This window comes from Euprymna scolopes, chromosome 31, assembly GCF_053919585.1.
Source record: "Euprymna scolopes isolate OS-2025 chromosome 31, ASM5391958v1, whole genome shotgun sequence".
In the NCBI taxonomy this organism is placed as follows: domain Eukaryota; kingdom Metazoa; phylum Mollusca; class Cephalopoda; order Sepiida; family Sepiolidae; genus Euprymna; species Euprymna scolopes.
The window spans coordinates 55,760,944-55,781,485 of NC_136512.1; the positions used below are offsets into that span (position 1 = coordinate 55,760,944).

The window sequence follows — 20,542 nt, forward strand, 5'->3', positions numbered from 1 at the left end:
CATATAAAATACAAGCTGAATGAAAATTTTTTTTCCAAAATGTTACAATATACAAACCTCACTTTCACATTCACAGGGAGCAAATTGACACTGAAGACAAATAAGATTTATTTATGAAAGAAAGTATTAAAAAGCTAAACATGTTTATAAACAAAATTAAAAAAAAACAAGTTATATTCACTTTTACTTTCATCTCCATTTTGCTTCTATTGAGCCAATTTCTGCATTGTGAATAGCCTTTTTTAAATGATCTGTTTTTATAAACGTGGGTATCTTTATGTATTTATAAGTACAGGATTCACCTCTAAACTAATTAACCGATCATTATGAATTTGAAGACAGCTGATAGTTTATAAAGGGAGGTAACTTTGAAATGAAAATAGAATTGTCAGAATAAAAATAGCAGATGTGTCCAAATTTGGTTTGTATTTAACGTTAGTTTAATGCAAAGAAATAAAAATGGGGTGAAAGTTTTTAGTGAAAATTCAGGTACCTTCGATTTTTGTAAAATTTTAACAATAGAATTTTACACTTCCATTAATTATTATTCTCCAAATGTAAATGTCTTTGGGTTATTTTAAAGGATTTTTGGGGAACGTATGAGCACAAACTCCCATTTGAAAATTCAAATATCAGATTTGCTTTGAATTTGATCCATAGTCATTAAAGCAAGATTCCCTGAATTTTAATTTTTTAAGCCCTCCTAATCTTAAATTTGAGACATTTTGTAGAAGCAATTAAGGAGTCTAGACATTAGGTTTAGAATCATTATAGCCTAATTTTAATTTTGTAAAGAGACATGAAAAATGCAAAACTATGGATAGACGTTATAATTCTATATTATCCTATCCACTTCACTATCACATTCTGTTCCATTTTTTCTTAAGATATTATTATTGTTCTGTCAAAATATGAGTGTATCACCCCCCACCCTTTATTTGGCAAAGTAAGGAAGATAATATTTTAACTTTAAGATTTTCATTTAAACAAGGCTTTTTCTTTTTTTTTTTTTTTTTTTAACAATTTTTATTTATAAAGACAGAAGAAAACATGTTTTAACTAATTAAAGTAAAAAGAGTCTATTTTTCTTTGTTTCTCCCAATTGAGAAGTTTCCTTTAACTAAAGCATGTTTTCTTCAATTCCATTTCCAAACAAATAAACATTGTTGTTTTGTAAATAAAATCAACTGTTGACAAATTTATTTTAATGAGTTCAGGTAAGAGAATAAATGTAGATGAAATACAAATCTTTAAAATGAATTGTCATAAAAAAAAATGTAAAAATGAGTTTGCCAAACCAAAATAAAAAAGGCTGAATATATTAAAAAAACTAAATATTGAGGTCATATGGATAAACATTATTATTGGTAACATAAGATTTTAAACGAAATATAATGAAGAAATTGCATCCAAACATGTGTAGCATATTTGCACTGAAAACAATTTAATATTGAACAGAAAATATAAGCATATCAAGTTACTGTCATCTATTGGATGATTTTTTTTTTCTTCTGAAGTAAATATCATGTTAGTGTCCTTCATTAATCAAACAACATCCTTATAGTACCTTTATTCGCTTATATTTTCTATTCAATATTGTTTTTAGTGCAAATATGTCACACATGACTAGAGAAACCAAAGTAAACTGTTTGGAGCTAATTTCTTAACTATATTTCTTTTAAAATCTTTTGTTGCAAATAATGTTTCCAAATCCTATATATTTGGACAGCAACCATAAATTGTGAGTTCAGACTTGAAAACGATTCATGAGGCACTTATTTTCCAAACTTAGGAACTTTTTCAAATTGTTAAAGATAATTTTTGTTTTTAATGGAAATTGCCTGAGACAAGACTGAGTTGAATATTTTTATCTGCTTTTATTGCAGAGTTAGTTTTTTTTTTAAACTCGTAAAACATTATGTGCATCAAATCCTTGAATACTAACATCTTTTAAAGATTTTCAGCATTGAAATTTTTATTAATTTTTCTTGTAAAATAAAATCTTATAACATCTATTCATCGTAATCCAGCTAATGTATTTACCCACAGGGGTCCAGAATTTAGAGAATCTATACTAAATAGAGCTGTTTAATTTTTATAAATATTTTTATTTATGCAAACATTATTTGGCTACACATTTGCAGTCATATTTCAGTTCTAGCTGCGAATCAGCTGAACTTTGTCAGGTCACTTTCTTAGTATGAAGGTGGAGGCAAAAATGACCTTCATACTAAGAAAGTAGCTGGTTTGCAGCTAGAACTAAAACACACCTGCAAATGTGTGCTCAAATAATGTTTGCATAAATAAAAATCTTCATGACCACATATGTATTATGGGATGACCACAACAATTTGGCATTTTATTTTGTTTAGATTTATTTCCCTTGGATTGATCATCTTATTCTTAAAAGGAAGAATTCAAACATTTTTTACAGTCTCTATTTACTTGTTTTCCCATGAAGGCTGGGTCAGTTTTTAATATGAGGAAAATCCAGCTCCCAAAAAAAGGGTCACTCTGGATCAAGACAAAAGTAAAAATTGTTTCAGTCTAGAAGAATTTCTTTTTCATTGACCAATGGCAGAAAAGATAAAATATAGTATCAAAACAGATACTACACTTTAAAATATTTATTTGCACAAAATCTACATTTGGAAGTGTGGGGAAAATGGGGCTTGTTGGTAATCCTTGGTCAAAAATGATAAAAAATGTCTATTCTACTCTTAACTAGAATCATCTCCATTACCACAATACCACATTTACTCAAAGATTCTTATTTCTTAGTGGATTTTGAATCTTAAATAATTGGCATTATTAAACTTTTCATAAAATCTTTGCCTGGAAAAGTGTGCGGAATCTTGTTATAAGGCTTTGTAAAGTAATAAATGTAATTGTAATAAAGTAAAATGTTGTTTATGGATGCTCCATGCAGATTTGACCTCCATGTTATTGTAAAAACACTTAATACAAAATGAAAAAAAAATCTCTCTCAAACTACAGATTAAATAGCATTATTAATTGTAATGATATTCCCTTCTGTTTGTAATGGACTATTCCATTTAAAATTTTGCATGTTGATACAGTTGGGGGAGCAGGAAGAGGATTTCAAAGATAAGTAGTCTGAGAAAAAAAGTTTATTAAAGTAGAATGTTTTCAGACATTTGGGGGCCTCTATAATGAAGAGGTGGGATTTTGCTGCAAGTTGGATTGTTCGGGAAGGAGGTATTTATATTGAAGGAGTACAAGTACAGTAGGTTCGTCAGAATACATTCTGTGGAAGTATTTATAAAAAAGGCACAGGGATGCGACATTGCTGCGATGGAGCTGCAGGGGGTCCTATTAGGTTCTTTTTTGCACATTGGTTAATAGAGAGAGAGACTAGTTGTTTGAGCATCAGCCCAGATATAGCAATATTCCATGCGTAGGTGAATGGTGGCTTTATATTGATACTAGCATATCGATCTGGCGTTGCCTGGGTGATGGTCTGGACCCTTTAGCAGTTATTTTTCTGGGTCAAAGCCAATAAAAATTTTTTCCTCACATACGATTACCCTGTATTTCAAATTTTGAGGTTTTACACTCCAAATTGGCATAGCAATTTGGTAGAAAATGTAAAAAAGAAATATTTTGGACTTTGACACCATCACTACAGCTTTATTTAAAAACTTTTATTGAAAAAATCAATTCAGAAAACTTGATTATACAGTAGAGCTGGCAGTTATTCAATGTAGCCACCTTCAGCTTCAATCACAGCCTCTATACGGGTCCAAAACTGGGAGCATGCCCGAAGTGCTGGCGGGAGCTTGGTGAATACTTGGCAGATGGTTGCGATAAAGCTGGGTTTGGTATTGTGGGAGGTCATGTTGGTGATGTTCTCAATGTATGACCAAACTAAGTAGTCCAGTGGGTTCAGGTCAGGAGAGGAGGGGGACCAGTTAGAGAAGAGTACAAAGACATATCACTCCTTCTGAAGCCAAGCCTAGGTTGTTTTGGATTTGTGGGCCGGTGCCGAGTCTTGCTGCCACATCCAGAGTCTGCCAGCGGCCACCTGATTGCACCAGATCACCACACTCTTCAGCACATCCAAGTTCTCTTTGGTGTTGACTTTCAAGATGACTTCGAAGATGTGAGGTTCCATGATGTGTCCCTCACTTGAAACCACGCAAAAGATCATAAACCGTGGCCGGAAACTTCATGAGCTGTGCCTTCAAGTGTTGAACTGTCTGGATTTGCATTTTGAGGGTGCTGGCAATGGTCCTGTTGTCATAACTTGGATTGGTATAGAGCATGAGTTGTACAGCGGCGCATCTCCAATCTTGCTCGTTGAACAGTGTGTCACTTTCAAACATAATAAAAGGCTCCTATCGCTCTTGGGATTTGTACATAACTGACCAACTAGTAGATGGTCTGCAACAAAAAAAGAAAACCAATTCTTATCAAATGGAAATGGGATCATGTTGTCTTTTCTAGGGTGACAATTTTATTATTCCACCTTGTACATCAGACTGAAGATTATACCTATTTTATTAATGATAATTTTTCCACATTCATCTTTCTTTCATATAAAGGGAATAAATAATAAGAATTTAGTGGGAAGATTTAAATAGATATATTTTTAAAATTAAAATATTCATAACCTACCAATACGTACCTGTCGTTGTTTGCACATTTTTTTTTTACTTTTATTTTTGTTTAGTTTTTTTTTCTTTTAATATGAATTATATATTAAATGGCTTTTAAAAATGGATTTCTGAACTAACTTATCTTTAGCCCCGTTTTTATTTACTCTTTTTTTTTTTTCAAATCCCTCCTTATCACTTTCTCCAATGTTTTACTTGAACTTCCCTACATCTGCTAACCCTCAAACTCATCCATTCATTTAATATTATCATGCTAGTGGTCTCCTGTCTTGTCCAGATTTAATTTTCCTCTGAAGTCATCAGATCTGAATCTGTCTTTAAGACTCACCTTACACATCCATCGTATCATTCTTATATCATTTCTCTTCATGCAATGCATGTCCTCAACCCTCAGTAGTCAGGTTTCATACACCCTCACACTGTGTACACATGCCTGACGTACTCTTCCCTTGGCTGAGAATGACAACGCTGTTGGTTAATAATGGCAGAAGTTCCTTAGACTCCACTTCTAACTCTTTCAATCATACTAGCACCTGCTCCAATCGTATCACTAATGTAACAAAACTTCTGAGCAACCTCAATAGCATTTGCATCAACGTATGCTTCCCCCATCTGTCTTACACTTTTTTGTGCACAAATTGGTTATCGTCTCTGGACTTATCTGTAAGTCCACTGTGTACTCAAATCCAATATATAAAAGCGAAAATGTATGTATGTATGTATGTATGTGTGTTCGCTTTTTCTGTCTGTCTACAAAAGGCTTTTTTCAGAGAAGCGGTCGCTCGCCTAACAACTTTTTAAAACTTTTTATATCACATATAAATCGTAATATCTCACAGTTAACAACGAAGCTCGCCTGTCTATTTAATTTGCTTGATTTCGGGAAGATAAATATTCAACATTTGTTGCTAGCCACATTTGGGTTAGTCTTTTTCCTATAACATGTTGGGAAAATAAAACTCCCGCAGTCAAACTCATTAACTCATTAAAACGGGAACCTGCCAAATCCAAGTAATTAAATAAATTCAAACATGTTTCCGTTAGCATCTCACGGTGGGGCAATCGTTAACGTCGCACGTTTTTTTTTTTACACTTCTCCCCCCCCCTACAAACACCCGGGCAACGCCGGGTACCCCTCGCTAGTCTAATATAAAAGACGTGTATATGTTTGTATGTCTCACAAAAACTTTTGACAGAAGCGACGAATCCTTATGAGATCAGTATTATTTTAAAGCTCGACCCTTTGGATGATAACTATTGAAAAATTGGCTAAAAACATTAATTCCTTCACTCTAAACTGGGCAGTTTTCTACAAGGAAGGGTCGTTTTTTGCGTCGCCATTTTTGCAAGTAATCATATTGATTGGATTGACTTTGCTCAATTTCAACGTTCCGAACTTCCTGTCGAATGATGGAGACATCGGCAAAGACATCACTATTTTTTCTTTTTTTTTTTTTTTTTTTTTCTCCTTCGCATTATAGATTCGAACCTGCCTGCCTGCTACCACTTTTTTTTTTCTCTCCACCCAAACTGCCTACTGTTGTTTCGCCCCCACCTCCTATTAACCCCCCCCTGAATTCCTTACGTCCTTAATACACCTCCACACACCCAAGCAACGCCAAGTACCCCTGCTGGTTTCTATATAAAGTTAAGTATGTTTATATATTTGCATATGCAGAATTCACTTCAAAACTAATTAACCAATTATTATGAATTTTGGAATACACCTGCCAGGTGTAAAGAGATCAAATATTTACTATATAATTTTAGTTTTATACAAAAACCGGTAAAAATTGGGCAAAAAACCCTCATGAAAATTCAGATATCTTAAATTTTTGTGTAATTATCACTATAGGTATTGAACATTAATTACTAAATACTCCCCAAATTTGAGTCCTTTGATTCGATTTTTTTTAAAATCTTTTTCTCATCTTTTGATATAAAGTTGAAGTCAGGAGTTGGCAAATTTATTGTCAGGAATCAATGTTTCTGTTTTTAAACTAAAATTAGATTTTATTTTTATTTATTTTTATTTTTTTTCAGACGACTTTCCACCTTTTGTCTGTGAATGATATATTTTCTGATAAGTTGTTGTCTTTCTGATAAGAAAATGGTTAATTGTTTTGAATTTTTTTTATCTCCGTTTTTGTAGAGCATGACTTGTTAGTTTTTCTCTTTTTCTTCCTTTTCTTTTACACCTGACTGTATAATTACCTTTAATGTTAGCTCCTCTTACCCAGTACAGACTTATATGCTTAGTCTGATATTAACTTCACCCGATCAAACCGTCTCTTTTATCTCCAAGTCACAGGTGCCACCCACCCTACTTCTTTTTCTCACTTTAAAATTAAAACTTAATTTGCCAACCCACTTGAATCTTTTTCCTACTTGGTATTTCGTGGAAGACATTCTTTGGATGGCTAGAAACAACTTCTTTCCGTTTGAAAATGTTCGGTTTTTCCTGGCTTCTGTTGGTACTTGTTGACTGACCAATCGGTTTTGAAACATGACCTCACTTATTACGAAATGGCGCAAGGATTGTTCCAAATGTTTCTTTTACAGTGACGGATTGGATCATGAAAACAGTTTTTCTACGTCTTAAATCTGGATTAAATTTAAATTGTGAATTTTGTTTCTTTGATTGAAACAATTTGTTCTGAGCTTACCCCGTTTCTTTTGGATTATTACAACAAGGATTTTAAATTTATTTTATGCTTTAAAATACATCCATCTTGTCACCTAATGAACTATTTAGCACCTGTTGAAACTGGATTACCTTATAACAACTTACATTTCTCTACATCCAATTTGCGAAACATTTACCTTATATAATTTTACATAACCAGTTGGATATTCCTCATTACTTAGAAACTTTCATCTTTTTCCAACTTGTTTTATTTATTTTTTTTTGTATGTCTGATAGAATTGTACATTAATACCAAATCATTACTCTATTAAAAAAAAAGTACTCGTCTTCCATCGACTATTAATTTACAATACATATCTTTATTATAAATCTCTTGTAATTTAAAAATCTAATACTTTTCATTTAAATTACATCCCTTGAAAATTAATAAACAATATTTTAAATGTTTTGGTAATTTATCTATCACTTTAATTAATGTTAATATCAACAAAACTGTAACATGCATATAAAACAATAAAATTACAAATAAATAACACCAAATATTAATTTATTATGAACTGTTTAAAAAAAGAAAGTTATGCTAATTAAGAACAATTGTGTTTGGCTCTTTGCTCTCTGATATACATTGTATTTCAATAACAGCAAGCAGTTTTGATGTTTATATAGGTGTGATAAATAGAAAAAAAAAATCACATTTATTTACAAATAATGTACTGGGTCTATTTATAATATTGACACACTTTGGACAGCTGCATTGAAATTTATTTGTTTTGGTTTTGATTAATTCAACATACACCTGATCCCTTGAAACTTGTATTTCTTAGCAAAACTATTTTAATGTGACTTAAAAGAAATTGTTTTCATATTCTGACATCAAAGCTACTTTATTACATTTTAACATTGAATTTTGGCTGGCTTGTTACTCTTGTCTCTGCATTTTTGATTTAAAATTAAAAGCAATCCAAAATGGTTTGTGGCACTTACTATGAAAGTGTTTCTATTGTGTTCAGGGGAGTCACAAGTGTTGTGCGATTATGCGTGGAAAAGGAGACCCAGAAGGAATATGCCGTGAAGATTATAGATGTCAGTGGGGAGAACTGCAGTGATAATTACCCAGTTGAACAAGCCAAAGAGGACACAATGCGGGAAATTAAGGTCCTGAAATTGTGCTCCAATCATAAATATATAAGTAAGTACTACTTATTGTTTTATTTCTTTTGTATTGCATTTTTATTATTTCCAATGTTGGTGCCTTTTCACTTATATAGATATTGAATAAGGCTGTTTATGATGTAGAGAAAAATGGAATAGTCAAAGCGATGAACAAAAAAAAATAATTGGAGATGGTGTATTCAATATTTTTCTTCAAAAACTTATTCTATTTACTTTTTAGCAAATCTTTCACTTAAGTTTGGGATGATGGAAAATATTTAATAAAAAAAAAAAAAAAAAAAAAAAATTGTGATATTTTGGGAGAATCATTCCCCTTCTCAAAAAAGAACCCCCCGAAAAAATTAAAAAAATTTTTTTTTTTGTTTTCAGAAACAGAAAGACCCCCCTTCCTTTCTTTTTTTTTTTCTTTTTCTTTTTTTTTCTTTTAGATTTTTTTCCGAAATATCAAAAAAAAAAAAAAGTATTCGATTATCTTGTACTTGATTAAAAGTAACAAACAGGAAAGTTTACTGAAAGAAAATTTTTAAAGGAAAAAATTACATATATTGTCCCCAATTATTTATTTTTATTTATATCTTTCACTATTCCAATTTTTTTTCAACATTGCAATCAACCTTATTGCAAACTACCACGCACTTATATAATATGTATGTATATAATATATATCGTTATCATTCCAAAACCAAAAGATGTATTTATTTCACACTGAGCGTATTTTATTAATATTTTTATGTAGTATGTCTTACACATGTTTTTTTGAATAGTGGAAGTTCATCAAACAACTCCTCAGTGACAAATATGTATTGCTTGGAAAAAAAAAATTTGGACAGCCCCCCCCCCCCCCCCCCCCCGAATATATATATATATATATATAGCTGGTTATGTTGAGTAAAAAGAAATCAAATAGAATTCTTGATTATTCTAGAGGAACATGAATTTATGAGTTTTAGATCTTATGGTACCAATTGTCTTGCAAATAAACCAGAACTTATATCCGACACACGATGAAATGGATTTAAACCAGTTTTTTACCAGGCTCCATTTTATTTGTAAAACCATTGGTATCACAAGATTTGAATTTGTGTAAATTTTCTATATAACTGTTGATATTTACCTCGCTAATACTGAGGATCTTTTTACTTTTATATTTGTTTCATCTTCTTTTAAAATTAAGCCATCTCGTTTTTTTTTTTTTTTTTTTTTTTTTTTTTGCTTTTGTTTGTTTTGTAACCAAATTATTTTTTATAAAGAATTTAAAAAGTTAAGCTTATTAAATTATCGTTTTGTAATTAAATTATTACTTTAACCAAATTGTTACTAACTAATTTTAAGGTAATGTTTTAATCCCTATTCATAAAATTATTGGATGTAAATGGCTTCCAAAACTTACAATCTCTTAATATATAAAAAAGAATTATTAAGGATTTTAAAGCCGTTTTGTGTGGTAGTTTACTAATTTCTAATTACTTATAAATTTCAGTAAATCATTCATATTTTTTTTTAAAACTATTGGCAAAATATTAAAGTGACTGATGTGTTTATGAATAAGTTGAAATGCATTGTGGTGGATTTAATTTTTTAATTAAAATTAAATAGAATTGTTTACTATTGCATTTTTTAATTTCGATAAATAATTGATAAATAGTAAAAAAAAAATTCAGTGTGTAAATTACATAATCATGAGAAAAAAAACATTTTAAGTTATAAGTTCTTACAGCTGAGGAAGAAAGCAGGTTTTTTGAAAATTTCCAATATGAATAACACTATTTTAGAATTAAATAAATAAAAAGTGCTTTTGGATTTGCTTGCGTCTAAAATCATGAAACTTTATCCCAGATAGCCTAACTAAATCGTAAGTGACACAGTTATTTGTGCTTTGATTTTGTGTTTTTCTCGTTGATTCAACTATTTGTGTATGTCTACATCTATGTTTCTATGTGCAGATTAATCTCTTTAAGTAATTAACAGTTTTGGAATATATTTTAGACAAAATCCCTTTCTCCCCACAAAAAAAAACACCCCCCAAAAACCCAATCCAACGTAATGTTAAATGTTTTTTTTTTTTTTGGGGGGGGGGGGTCCGATTGTTATATTTTCTCATCTTTCTTAATCACCTTTCTTTTTTATTTTGTTTTGAAATATATATATATATATATATATATATATATATATATATATTTTTTTTTTTTCTTAATATTTGATTGTCTCTGAAAAGCCAAATAAACTAATATTTTTTGTTATGGGTTGCAAAACTTGCATAAGATGGTAAGTAAAAAAAATATTCATTGAGGTTGCTCTTTAAAGGAAAAAAAATTGAATAATATTATAAGGAATTTATACCTTAGAAATATATTTGTTATATCAACTCAGGGATAATATTTAATAAATAAAAGAGAAGTACCAGTTACATAGAACTTTATTATATCAGATCAATAAGGAAGAAAACAAAAAGGATAAAAAAAAAAAGTGAAATTTAAAAAAAAGAAAAAAAGGATTCTTGTTCTCAGCATTAGTACTACTTTTCACGGTCTGACTTGCTCAGTTCTTTTCCAAGAACTCAACTGCTTTGCTTTTTAAACTTTAATCTTTTATAACACCTTTCTGGTGATGAAACCTCATTGATATGCAAATCAATGCATATAAAACGACATCCCCCATGATCCTTAAAGATCATCTCACATAACCCCATGCCCAGATCAGCAATCACATCAACTTCAAACACCACTAGACACTACTAGCCTCTCAAACGCACACACACACAAAAAAAATCAGTTGAATCGTAATTCTTCATTATACAACAGTGATTAGAAAAAAATCTGAATTAAATTTCAATCTTTCATTTCTCAATGCTTTCAATTTTCAAAGTTAGACATGAATCAGTTTCATCTCGGTCGCATCGACTTTACATTTCATGCCAACAGAGTTTACAATGACGATTACTACACGATCACCTTACATTCATTAACCCTTAACCTCGAGTGGCCTTTGGGCCTTGATAAGTGGTGCTCTTATGTAAAAAAAAAAAAAAAAAAAATTCTATATAACTGGTATTTTTCATTTTTTATTCATTATATGAATTGCTCCTCCTAAAGATGTAGAGCTTTTACTATCTTGATAAGTTTGCTTTGCATTTTTCAGGTTCATTCATTTATTTTATATATATATATATATATATATATATATATATATATATATATATAATTTTCAATATTTTAATATGCATGTTTTGTCTTAATCAAACATTAGTGTGACTAAATATAACTGTCTCATCAGTTGCACGATTCAAAACTCAGACTGAAGCAAATTGGGCCAAGTTTAGGCAATTTGCTTGCGTCACAATTTTGAAAAGGTTCTAAAAATTTTATTTTTCAATGTATATGTTTAATCTTTAACCCCCATATGACAAAATATGATTACCATGATGGATTGAAGACATCCTTAATTTCCAGAACTTTTAAATGACATAAAATGAGTACGAGATGTGTTACACACTTAATTCATGTTTGTTGATTTATAAATTCAAACCAGGTTATCTTTTTGAGATTAACATGTTTGAAAAATATTTGTCTAAATCTGTTTGAAATAATGCACATCGTTTTAGGGTATATTTTTAATTATTAATTCTAAGTTGAATATATATATATATATATATATTTGTGTTATGAAAATTGAGAAAAAATATTTTAATTATTTGTAAATTATATTTCAAGAATTTTATTCTTCTTATTGTAAAGATTGTTTTATTCAACAAATTTTTTTGAAAAAATACGACAAAAACACAACAAATTTTAAAAATGAATGTGATCTACCAAAAATAAATAAAAAAACAATCTATACACATATGTGGCGTGATCGCCTCTTGGAGTGGTAGAGCTCCCCATTGGGAGGAGATTGAGATCCCCGAAACACCGTGTGAGGCCAGGCAACTATGCTGGTATTAACTGTTAACTGGCTGAAAGGAAGAGTTAAGTTATGAATTCATTGTTTTCGTAAAACAGGCATACACTTTTTATTGTTTGGGAAAAATGACAAGTGATATCATTTTGAAGTGATATCATTTTGAAGTGATATCATTTTGAAGTGATATCATTTTGAAGTGATATCATTTTGAAAGCTAGAACAAAATATAATTTCGTTCTTGGCCTCGCGAAACCCAACTCAAAGACAGCTGGCTTCTGAGTAGAAGGTCAGACCGAGGGGTCAAAATGTTGGCCTCGCTAATCGTGTGAACAGATTCTTGGGCCATGTAAGGAAACAGGACAGCCTCTGAAATTACGTGCTGATCAGTGATGGGTCCGGCGGCTTATCCCCGAATCGACCCTAATAATATAAGCAAAGGCTCGCGCCAAAAATCTCAGAGTAGAGTTGGAGCTAAGTTTGAGCGAGACGAAATCAGACTGAGGGACCTTCGCCACACCCCTACCTCACTGCCATCCGTCACTACGGAGAGACTAAATCTAATTGAGATTCAAGTGTTTTTTTTGTAATGAGATCGAACTGAACAATTGTACATATGTGAACACACTTTGTAAATTTCGTTGAATTAATTTGAGTAGAAAAGAGATATCTGAATTTGTCTTCTTTTGGCCTGCATGAGAAGCTAATTATTTTCAGTGGAAACCGGCATATCAATCCAATAAACGAGGCCTGCGGCACGGAAGAATCCTGTAGAGAGTTCTCGGACAGAAGACGATCACGATCATTGCGACTTCAATGGGGTTAGTGGTCAAACATACATGCATGAGTTCGTCCATTCTTCTAATTTAGGAGCTATCTCAGTTTTACCTCCTAAGTAAACTCCTTTTTCTTTGATGACAGCCTCAAGATGACCTCAGAACTGGTCATAGGCCTTCATTACTGTCTTCCAACTTAGGCCTCCAAAGACTTTTGGGTGCTCATTTAATATACAAGTGAAATATGGCAGTTTAAAATAACAAGAAAACTATTTGATGTACTTATGTATCAAGCAAAAGTATTTTTGTACGCTAAAGATTATGGGAAGCTATTAAATATAATTGTAGTAATAAATAAAAATTAATTTTTTATTCATATTTCAGAGTATGCATTGAAGTGATTATGCATCTTTAAACCAGCACATCATAAAAAAATATCTTCCTTCGCATAATACGAAGATTCCATGCAGGCTCATCATTCAGAGTTCATTGATTCCGAATAGTAATTAATTTTAGATTTTATTAAAATTTAACTTGATAATTTTCCGTAATTTTTAGTGTACACTGATACTTTCAACTGATAAGTAATTATAGCCATAGTTTTCCTATTATTTTATTTGGAACTGCTATATTTCATTTGTATCTTGAGGTAAACTAGGTGGATACCTGGTGTTGCCCGGTCGTACAATATGCTTAAACATGATATTTTAATTTATGCAGATTGTGTATATATTTTAGAATCAATCCTCTATTGAATATTATATTATGAGGAATAATTTGCCCAGTGGACTAATTTGCAAAAAAAAAAATATTTCTTAAATAATAATGATAATGTTGTTCATCAAATTCCGTCTGTGTTTGTTTACAATATCACTTCAGCTGGTATTTGGGCTTGATGATGAATGCCCTGAAAAAGTCACTTCTGATTAATTTTTAGTTTTAAAATATGCAAACTAAGAAATGATTTGTGGCGATTTTAAATGGTACCTCTTTTATTGTAATTTGAATTTAATCAGAAAAATTAAAAATGGTGGGTTACACCCAGGCTTGAACAAAGGGATCATTTGATATGTAATCAAATGCTCTACCACTGAGCTACATCTCCTGATGGCATTAAGTGTGTTTTTTTTTTTTTTTTAGTTTTTTTTTAGAAGAAATGATTTGCTGAGATTTAATTATCTCCCTTGGCCACTGTAACGTAAAATATTCTCCTTTTAAAACTTTTTTTTTATCTATAAGAAAGAAAGACTATTTTTAGGATTGGATATTTTGGATACTTATCGGATGAATTTCTATACAAAACGTATCTAATGACACTGCTAGATATATAAATTACACACAATGACTTTATATAATAGTAGATAAGTTGCAACCAGATCTGTTATCGTTTTGTTCTATCACATAGCACCCAAAGAAGTTGAGTGGATTACAGTTAGGCTAGTTACCAGATAATGGATAGTGTGGTTGACCAGTTCTTGAACAGCCAGGGATGGGTCTTCCAGTTGGCGGGGCAGGGCATTGAGTTTTGCTGTCACATGTACATGCCTATTTGCAGTTACTTGGTCAATTCAAGGTTCCATATCTTACTCAGAATGTGGATGTTGCCATTGGTGTTCAGCTTGAAGTTCAAGGAAGTAGAATAACCTTCAGAATTCAAGTTCACCATTATGATGGGATCAGATATTTAATCATATTGCTCCATCTAATGTCACCTCGTAATTGAATCTTGAATCTTTTCTGGCCTTTTCTACAATCCTCCTGCCGATGCTGAGGAAGTCTAATTTTTCTAATTCTAATATTTTTAACTTTATAAAAAAAATTCAAATTTTTATTTTCTTTTATTTCAGTTAACTTACATGACGTTTTTGAAACATCAACTTTCATTTTTCTTATATTTGAACTGTAAGTATTGTTTTCGATTTTTGTATTTATATACATTTGTTTGGATGAGAAATTTGAAATTCTAAACTTTAAAGACTCCAAAACCTGTTAAACTCCAGAAGTGAAATTGCAAACAACTGTATACACAGAATAAACTTTACTTTAGAATAAAAGTACATAAGAAAAATGAAATAATTTAATTAATAAAAACATCTAAACTAACCCAACACCAAAAAATAATAAAAAAAAAAATACTCAGCATGCAGGTGTTAAAATGAGTTCACCTATTAATTTGAAACATTCACAAAAAGGGTGAGTCACACCTATATAAAACAGAACAAAAGAAGTAAAAATCAGCCCAAACATTTTTTGAGAGAAGCCTTGCCATTGGTTAATGGAAAAATTAACTTGGGTAAAAGAATAACAAAGAACCTGATTGTTTAGTTAGCTAAACTGAACACCACATGTAAATATAAAAACACTTGCATAACAAATATTCCATACATTTTAGTCTCATGATTCACTATGGGGACGAAACACATTAGCTTCTGTGTAGCTCAATTGCATAGTTATATTTTATTAACTTACTACCTAGCTCTACTCTTCATATTGAACACTCTTGAGGTAAATACTAAAAATCTGTACATAAAATAGTGTATCTCCTTATAACATTTTTTGGGTTTGTATTACTGTACACATAGATTCGAAAAAGTTGTCAAAAAACAAATATAGAACAAATAAATGTTATCAAAGGCAAGATAAGTTATTTTTTTTTACCAAAGTGGATATATTTTTTGTGTTTTTATTTAATGTAACATGTTTATTCAGCTCGAAAAGCTGACAGTGTTTACCAATGTATTGGAAAATTCAAAATGGCGGCCGACTCTCTCTCGGAGAGGGTAAGTTTGGAAAAAGATATTATAAATAATAAACTAGACAAAATACTGTTAGAAATTCGCTCAATATATGTTACCGTGACATAAGTTGACATATATTCGGTTGTTTTTTAATAGTATTTTGTCTAGTTTATTATTTATAACATCTTTTCCAAAACTTACTGTGTTAAAGAGACTGTCGGGCCATTTTGAATTTTCCAATACATCGGTAAACACTGCATGTTTTTCGCGCTGAATAAACATGTTACATTGAATAGAAACACACAAAATATATCCAGTTAGGTAGAAAAGTAACTTATCTTGCCTTTGATAACATTTAGTTGTTATATATTTGTTTTTTGACAACTTTTTCGAATCTGTGTACAGTAATACAAACCCCATTTTTTTGTACCTGGGTAAATTCCACGGAGGACTCATTCATATGTAATGTTGGCATTCTGTAGATGCTCAGCACAAATGGAGAGACTCTGATATTATTGTAGCTCTTTTATTAAAACTGCAAAAATATTTATCTAAGCTAACAGGGACACTTGGTGCAGCTCCGTCATAAAGTATGCTTAAATATAATATTTTAATTCTTGCAGATTTCCTATATATTATTATAGCGCTAATGTTCTATTAATTTTTATATATTATAAAGTTGCGATTTCAAAAATAAAAATATCCATATGACTTCGGTGCATCAGCTTGAACAGAAACTAAAACTTATGGAATATATATATATATATATATATATATATATATATATATATATATATATAAAAACTTGAGTTCCTTCAGCTATAATCGAAACCAAAACTTATGAAGAATTCGTGATAAAATTATTTAAAAAAAAAAATAGATTACTGGAGTGCCATCAGCTATAATCAAAACCTAAACCAAAACTTATGAAAAATTCTTGGTAAAATTATTTATCAAAAAATAGATGTCTTGAGTGCCATCAGCTATAATTGCAACTGAAACCAAAACTTAAGAATTTTTGGTAAAATTATTTATTACAAGAAATGGAAGTCCATAACAATTAAATGAGTCACTCGGATGTAAACGTGATACACAAAATAAATAACACACACGCTATCCTATTAATATATAAATAATGTGTAAGGAAAAGTTTTAGCTAAAGAACCATAACAATTCAAAATATCCTCATGAGAGAAATTAATGCAAAATTTATATTAGCTAATTTATTTCAATTATAACTTTTGCTCTGTACCTACATTAAGCTTTCTTATGGAAGATATTCTGATCAACAATGATACAGCCAACTTGGATCTACAATATATATATATATATATATATATATATATATATAATTTCGATTAAATCTGACATGTTGCGAATAAATGGAAAAAGTGATTAACCAACAATGAAATCAGCTCATTTGATTAGCTAATAATTCGGCTTTATTGATGAAAAAACTTCAAAGTGAGTTTCATTCCAAAACAATTACACATTTGAAAAAAGGAAAAGTAACAGTCATAAAAAGCTGGGGGAGGGCGCATGAAATTAGATAGAAACTAGGATTGATGAAGAAAGTCTGGTTGGAGAGGGAAGAGTGATATATAAACATTTCAGCAAAATGTTAAAAAGCTGTACGTGAAAGAAAGGAGATCAAAGTGAATAAAAATGATCAAATGTTGTTTGGATTATTCAAACAACTATTCTCATCTTGAATTTTATTTTCATAACGTTTTTGGTGATGTAGCCTCCAACGATTTTTGGTGCATCTTTTTTGAGCGTGGAATTTTTATGGCACTCATTTCATCAGTCATGACTCAGCAGAAGTGTTATAAAATGTTATTTTATTCTTAGTTACATCTATAGTAAGGATTCAACCTCCAGACGACTTAGAACTGATTGTTATACAATGCTATACAAATTATTTAATACTGACTTCTACTTGGAGATGGCTGATGGAATGAGAATAATCTACTCATATTGAAATTCTGTATGAATTCCCAAGTCCGAAAAAAAAATGCACCTAAATAAACTTGTTGGCTACATTAGCCGAAACGTGAAAATAATATTCAAAATAAAAATAGTTTGAATGATCCGAATGATCCAAAGTACACGTCTTTAAAAAAAATTCTGAAACAAAATATGTTAATGTTAGAAAATTGAAAATGAAGAAAGACAAAGTGAGATTTTACATTATTTCTTATAAATTTTTTATGTTTCGCTATTCGTGCTTTGATATTTTGTGCTCTTACATGAGAAAGAACTTTCCTTTCATTTCGGTATTTTGTTACATAATTAAATTACTTAAACTTAGCTGTGATCACATATAGATGCACAGCCTTTCTCACCCCTTCTAGATGTATCTTAGGTAATCCAATTTAAGAGTTGGTATCTCCAAAGTGTTTTAGAACCTTGCTCTGGATTACTGGAATGACTGGTGTTAGAGTTGTGATCTGATTAAGTTCTTTAATTGTGGGTTATTAACCTGTTAAAATAGTTTTTTAAGGGATCAAAAAGAAGTCGAAACTGAAAACAATGGTTGTACATTCATCTTAGTTTATTTTTAATCCGTTCATATGCGTGTCACGTTGGTACAGTGGTAACGTCATCAGCTTTTAATGTTAGTTTTGCTTTCGGTTGTGATTCTAGCTGATGGCACACAAATACTTTTTTTTTTATTTTGAAATCATGACTATAATAATATATACGAAATCTGGACAAATTAAAATATCATATTTAAGCATATTTTATGACCAGGCAAAGCTCTCACCCCCACCCCTAGTCTATTATTAGTGGATGACTTTTTATTTCTAAGTTATTTTATTTTTTATTTTAAAATAAAAATATAATTATGTATTATTAGGATTATTCAGACTATTATTCTCATCTCGAGTGTTATTTTCACAAAATTTTAGCCAATGTAAACGCCAATCTTCAGGTGTATCTTGTCAAACTTGGAAATCTTTCTGTCAAACTGACACAGAATTTTGATTAGAATCCTAATCATGAGTATTAGGCCGATAATGAGATGAGCAGGTACCTTGTAATAAAGTTTCTGTAAAATCAGTCTTCACTTGGATCAAGCCTGTGATCATTTCAAGTGAAGACCAGTTTGTTGTGACCCCCAAATTAAATAAATGGGTGATTCGGAAGTATAGACGACCCGAAGTACGACCGTACTGGTGTTAGATGAAAACCTGGCCTTGATGTGAAAATGTTCAGATTACCAAACTGGACTTCCTGCTTTAGTTTAAAATAAATTTTTAAAAAATATTAAAAAAATAAAAACATGTCCAAAAGTTTCACATACTTTCTTTCATGCCAATTTGCTTATTTATTTTAAACTAAAACAGGAAGTACGGTTTAGTAATCTGAACATTTTTACATCGGTGTGGTTGCACTTAGGGTCGCCTATGCTTCTGAATCGCCAATAAATGTATAGCTTAAATCAACTGTTCTGATTGACTATTAATTGATTAGTCACCAGAGTCTTCATTGTTGATGGTTTGTTATGAAATGAAATGAAAGCACAAGAAAATTGCATCACAGTTTTATTCTTTCAAAAAGTGAAATGAATGAAAGCTTGGATGTCTAATAGCTGATGTCTCTGAAATGCATCGTTGATTTGTCTCCTTCAAATTATACTCAGACCATCCAGGCTGAGGTATTTGAGCTGTCAAGGTGTAACACCTCTTTCATATGTCAGAGAAATATGTATTGTATCTATTTATAAACACAAGTAATGAGATCCAGACAGTGTTCAAGTTACTATGCTGAAACAGTTTAACAGTTATTCTGGCTGAAATTGATAATTATCGAGTCTACAGGATATAGCTCAAAGCTACTGTTAAAATAAACATAATAATCAATAGTCTATATCAATTAGTGCTTTATATATGTATAGTGTATATTTCAAAAGTTAAAAACATGATTTTGAATATTGGAAACATGTTTTGGGAATCGATCCTCAACCATGTTGCTTTCCATACATGCATGTTTCTAAAAAAAAAAAACATTTTTATTAGTAAAATTACATTTAAGTAAAAATACCAAATGTAAATGATTTTCTTAATCAGTATATTCCAACATTTATCTATTTTTAAAAACTTGTAACATTATCTTGACCTATCGTAGATCTTTTCAACAATAATTCTGAGTTTGGGAAGAATATCAAATGAATTAGATTTAAATAAATTCTTTCCAAATACTGAAGATTAAAAAGTAGTTCAAACGAACTTTTTTAATAAAACCTGTTTTTATTTATTTTTCTTTCTTTTAATCAATATTTAATTTAAAACCATTCTTAAATCCCAACATAATCTAATATGTCAGATCCTAACTTATCTAGTTGAAATCCACTTTTGATTAAGTTGGTTAAAAAAAACAAAAACAAAAAAAAACAATAGGGACTGTAGTTATTAAAATTAAATACTAATTCACAAAATTTCTCATACCATCTGGTCTAAGTGATAATGTATTGCATTTATTGAATGCTGTTATTTCAGAAAACTATAAATGCAGCCTGTCATTACCTTTGTTTGGGGAACACTACATAAGAAAGATAATTGGTTCCTTAGTATCGATTTTCAAACGCAATTACACTTTCGGCTCAATATTGTATTTAATAACTCGATTCTGTAACGTTCAAAGGGAGATAATTCTATCGAATCTCTATTC

General features: G+C 30.5%; 1 protein-coding gene across 4 annotated transcripts in view; it reads left to right on the forward strand.

Moving 5' to 3' along the window:
- The window catches only part of LOC145255759 (phosphorylase b kinase gamma catalytic chain, skeletal muscle/heart isoform-like), a 150,316-nt gene that overhangs the window by 76,237 nt on the left and 53,537 nt on the right, over nt 1-20,542 (forward strand). For all 4 annotated transcript variants that reach the window (XM_080114416.1, XM_080114415.1, XM_080114412.1 and 1 more), the window contains exons 3-4: nt 8,295-8,473; nt 14,978-15,032. In XM_080114416.1, coding sequence (XP_079970542.1) covers nt 8,295-8,473; nt 14,978-15,032 — 234 coding nt within the window. The remainder of the gene's footprint in view (nt 1-8,294; nt 8,474-14,977; nt 15,033-20,542) is intronic.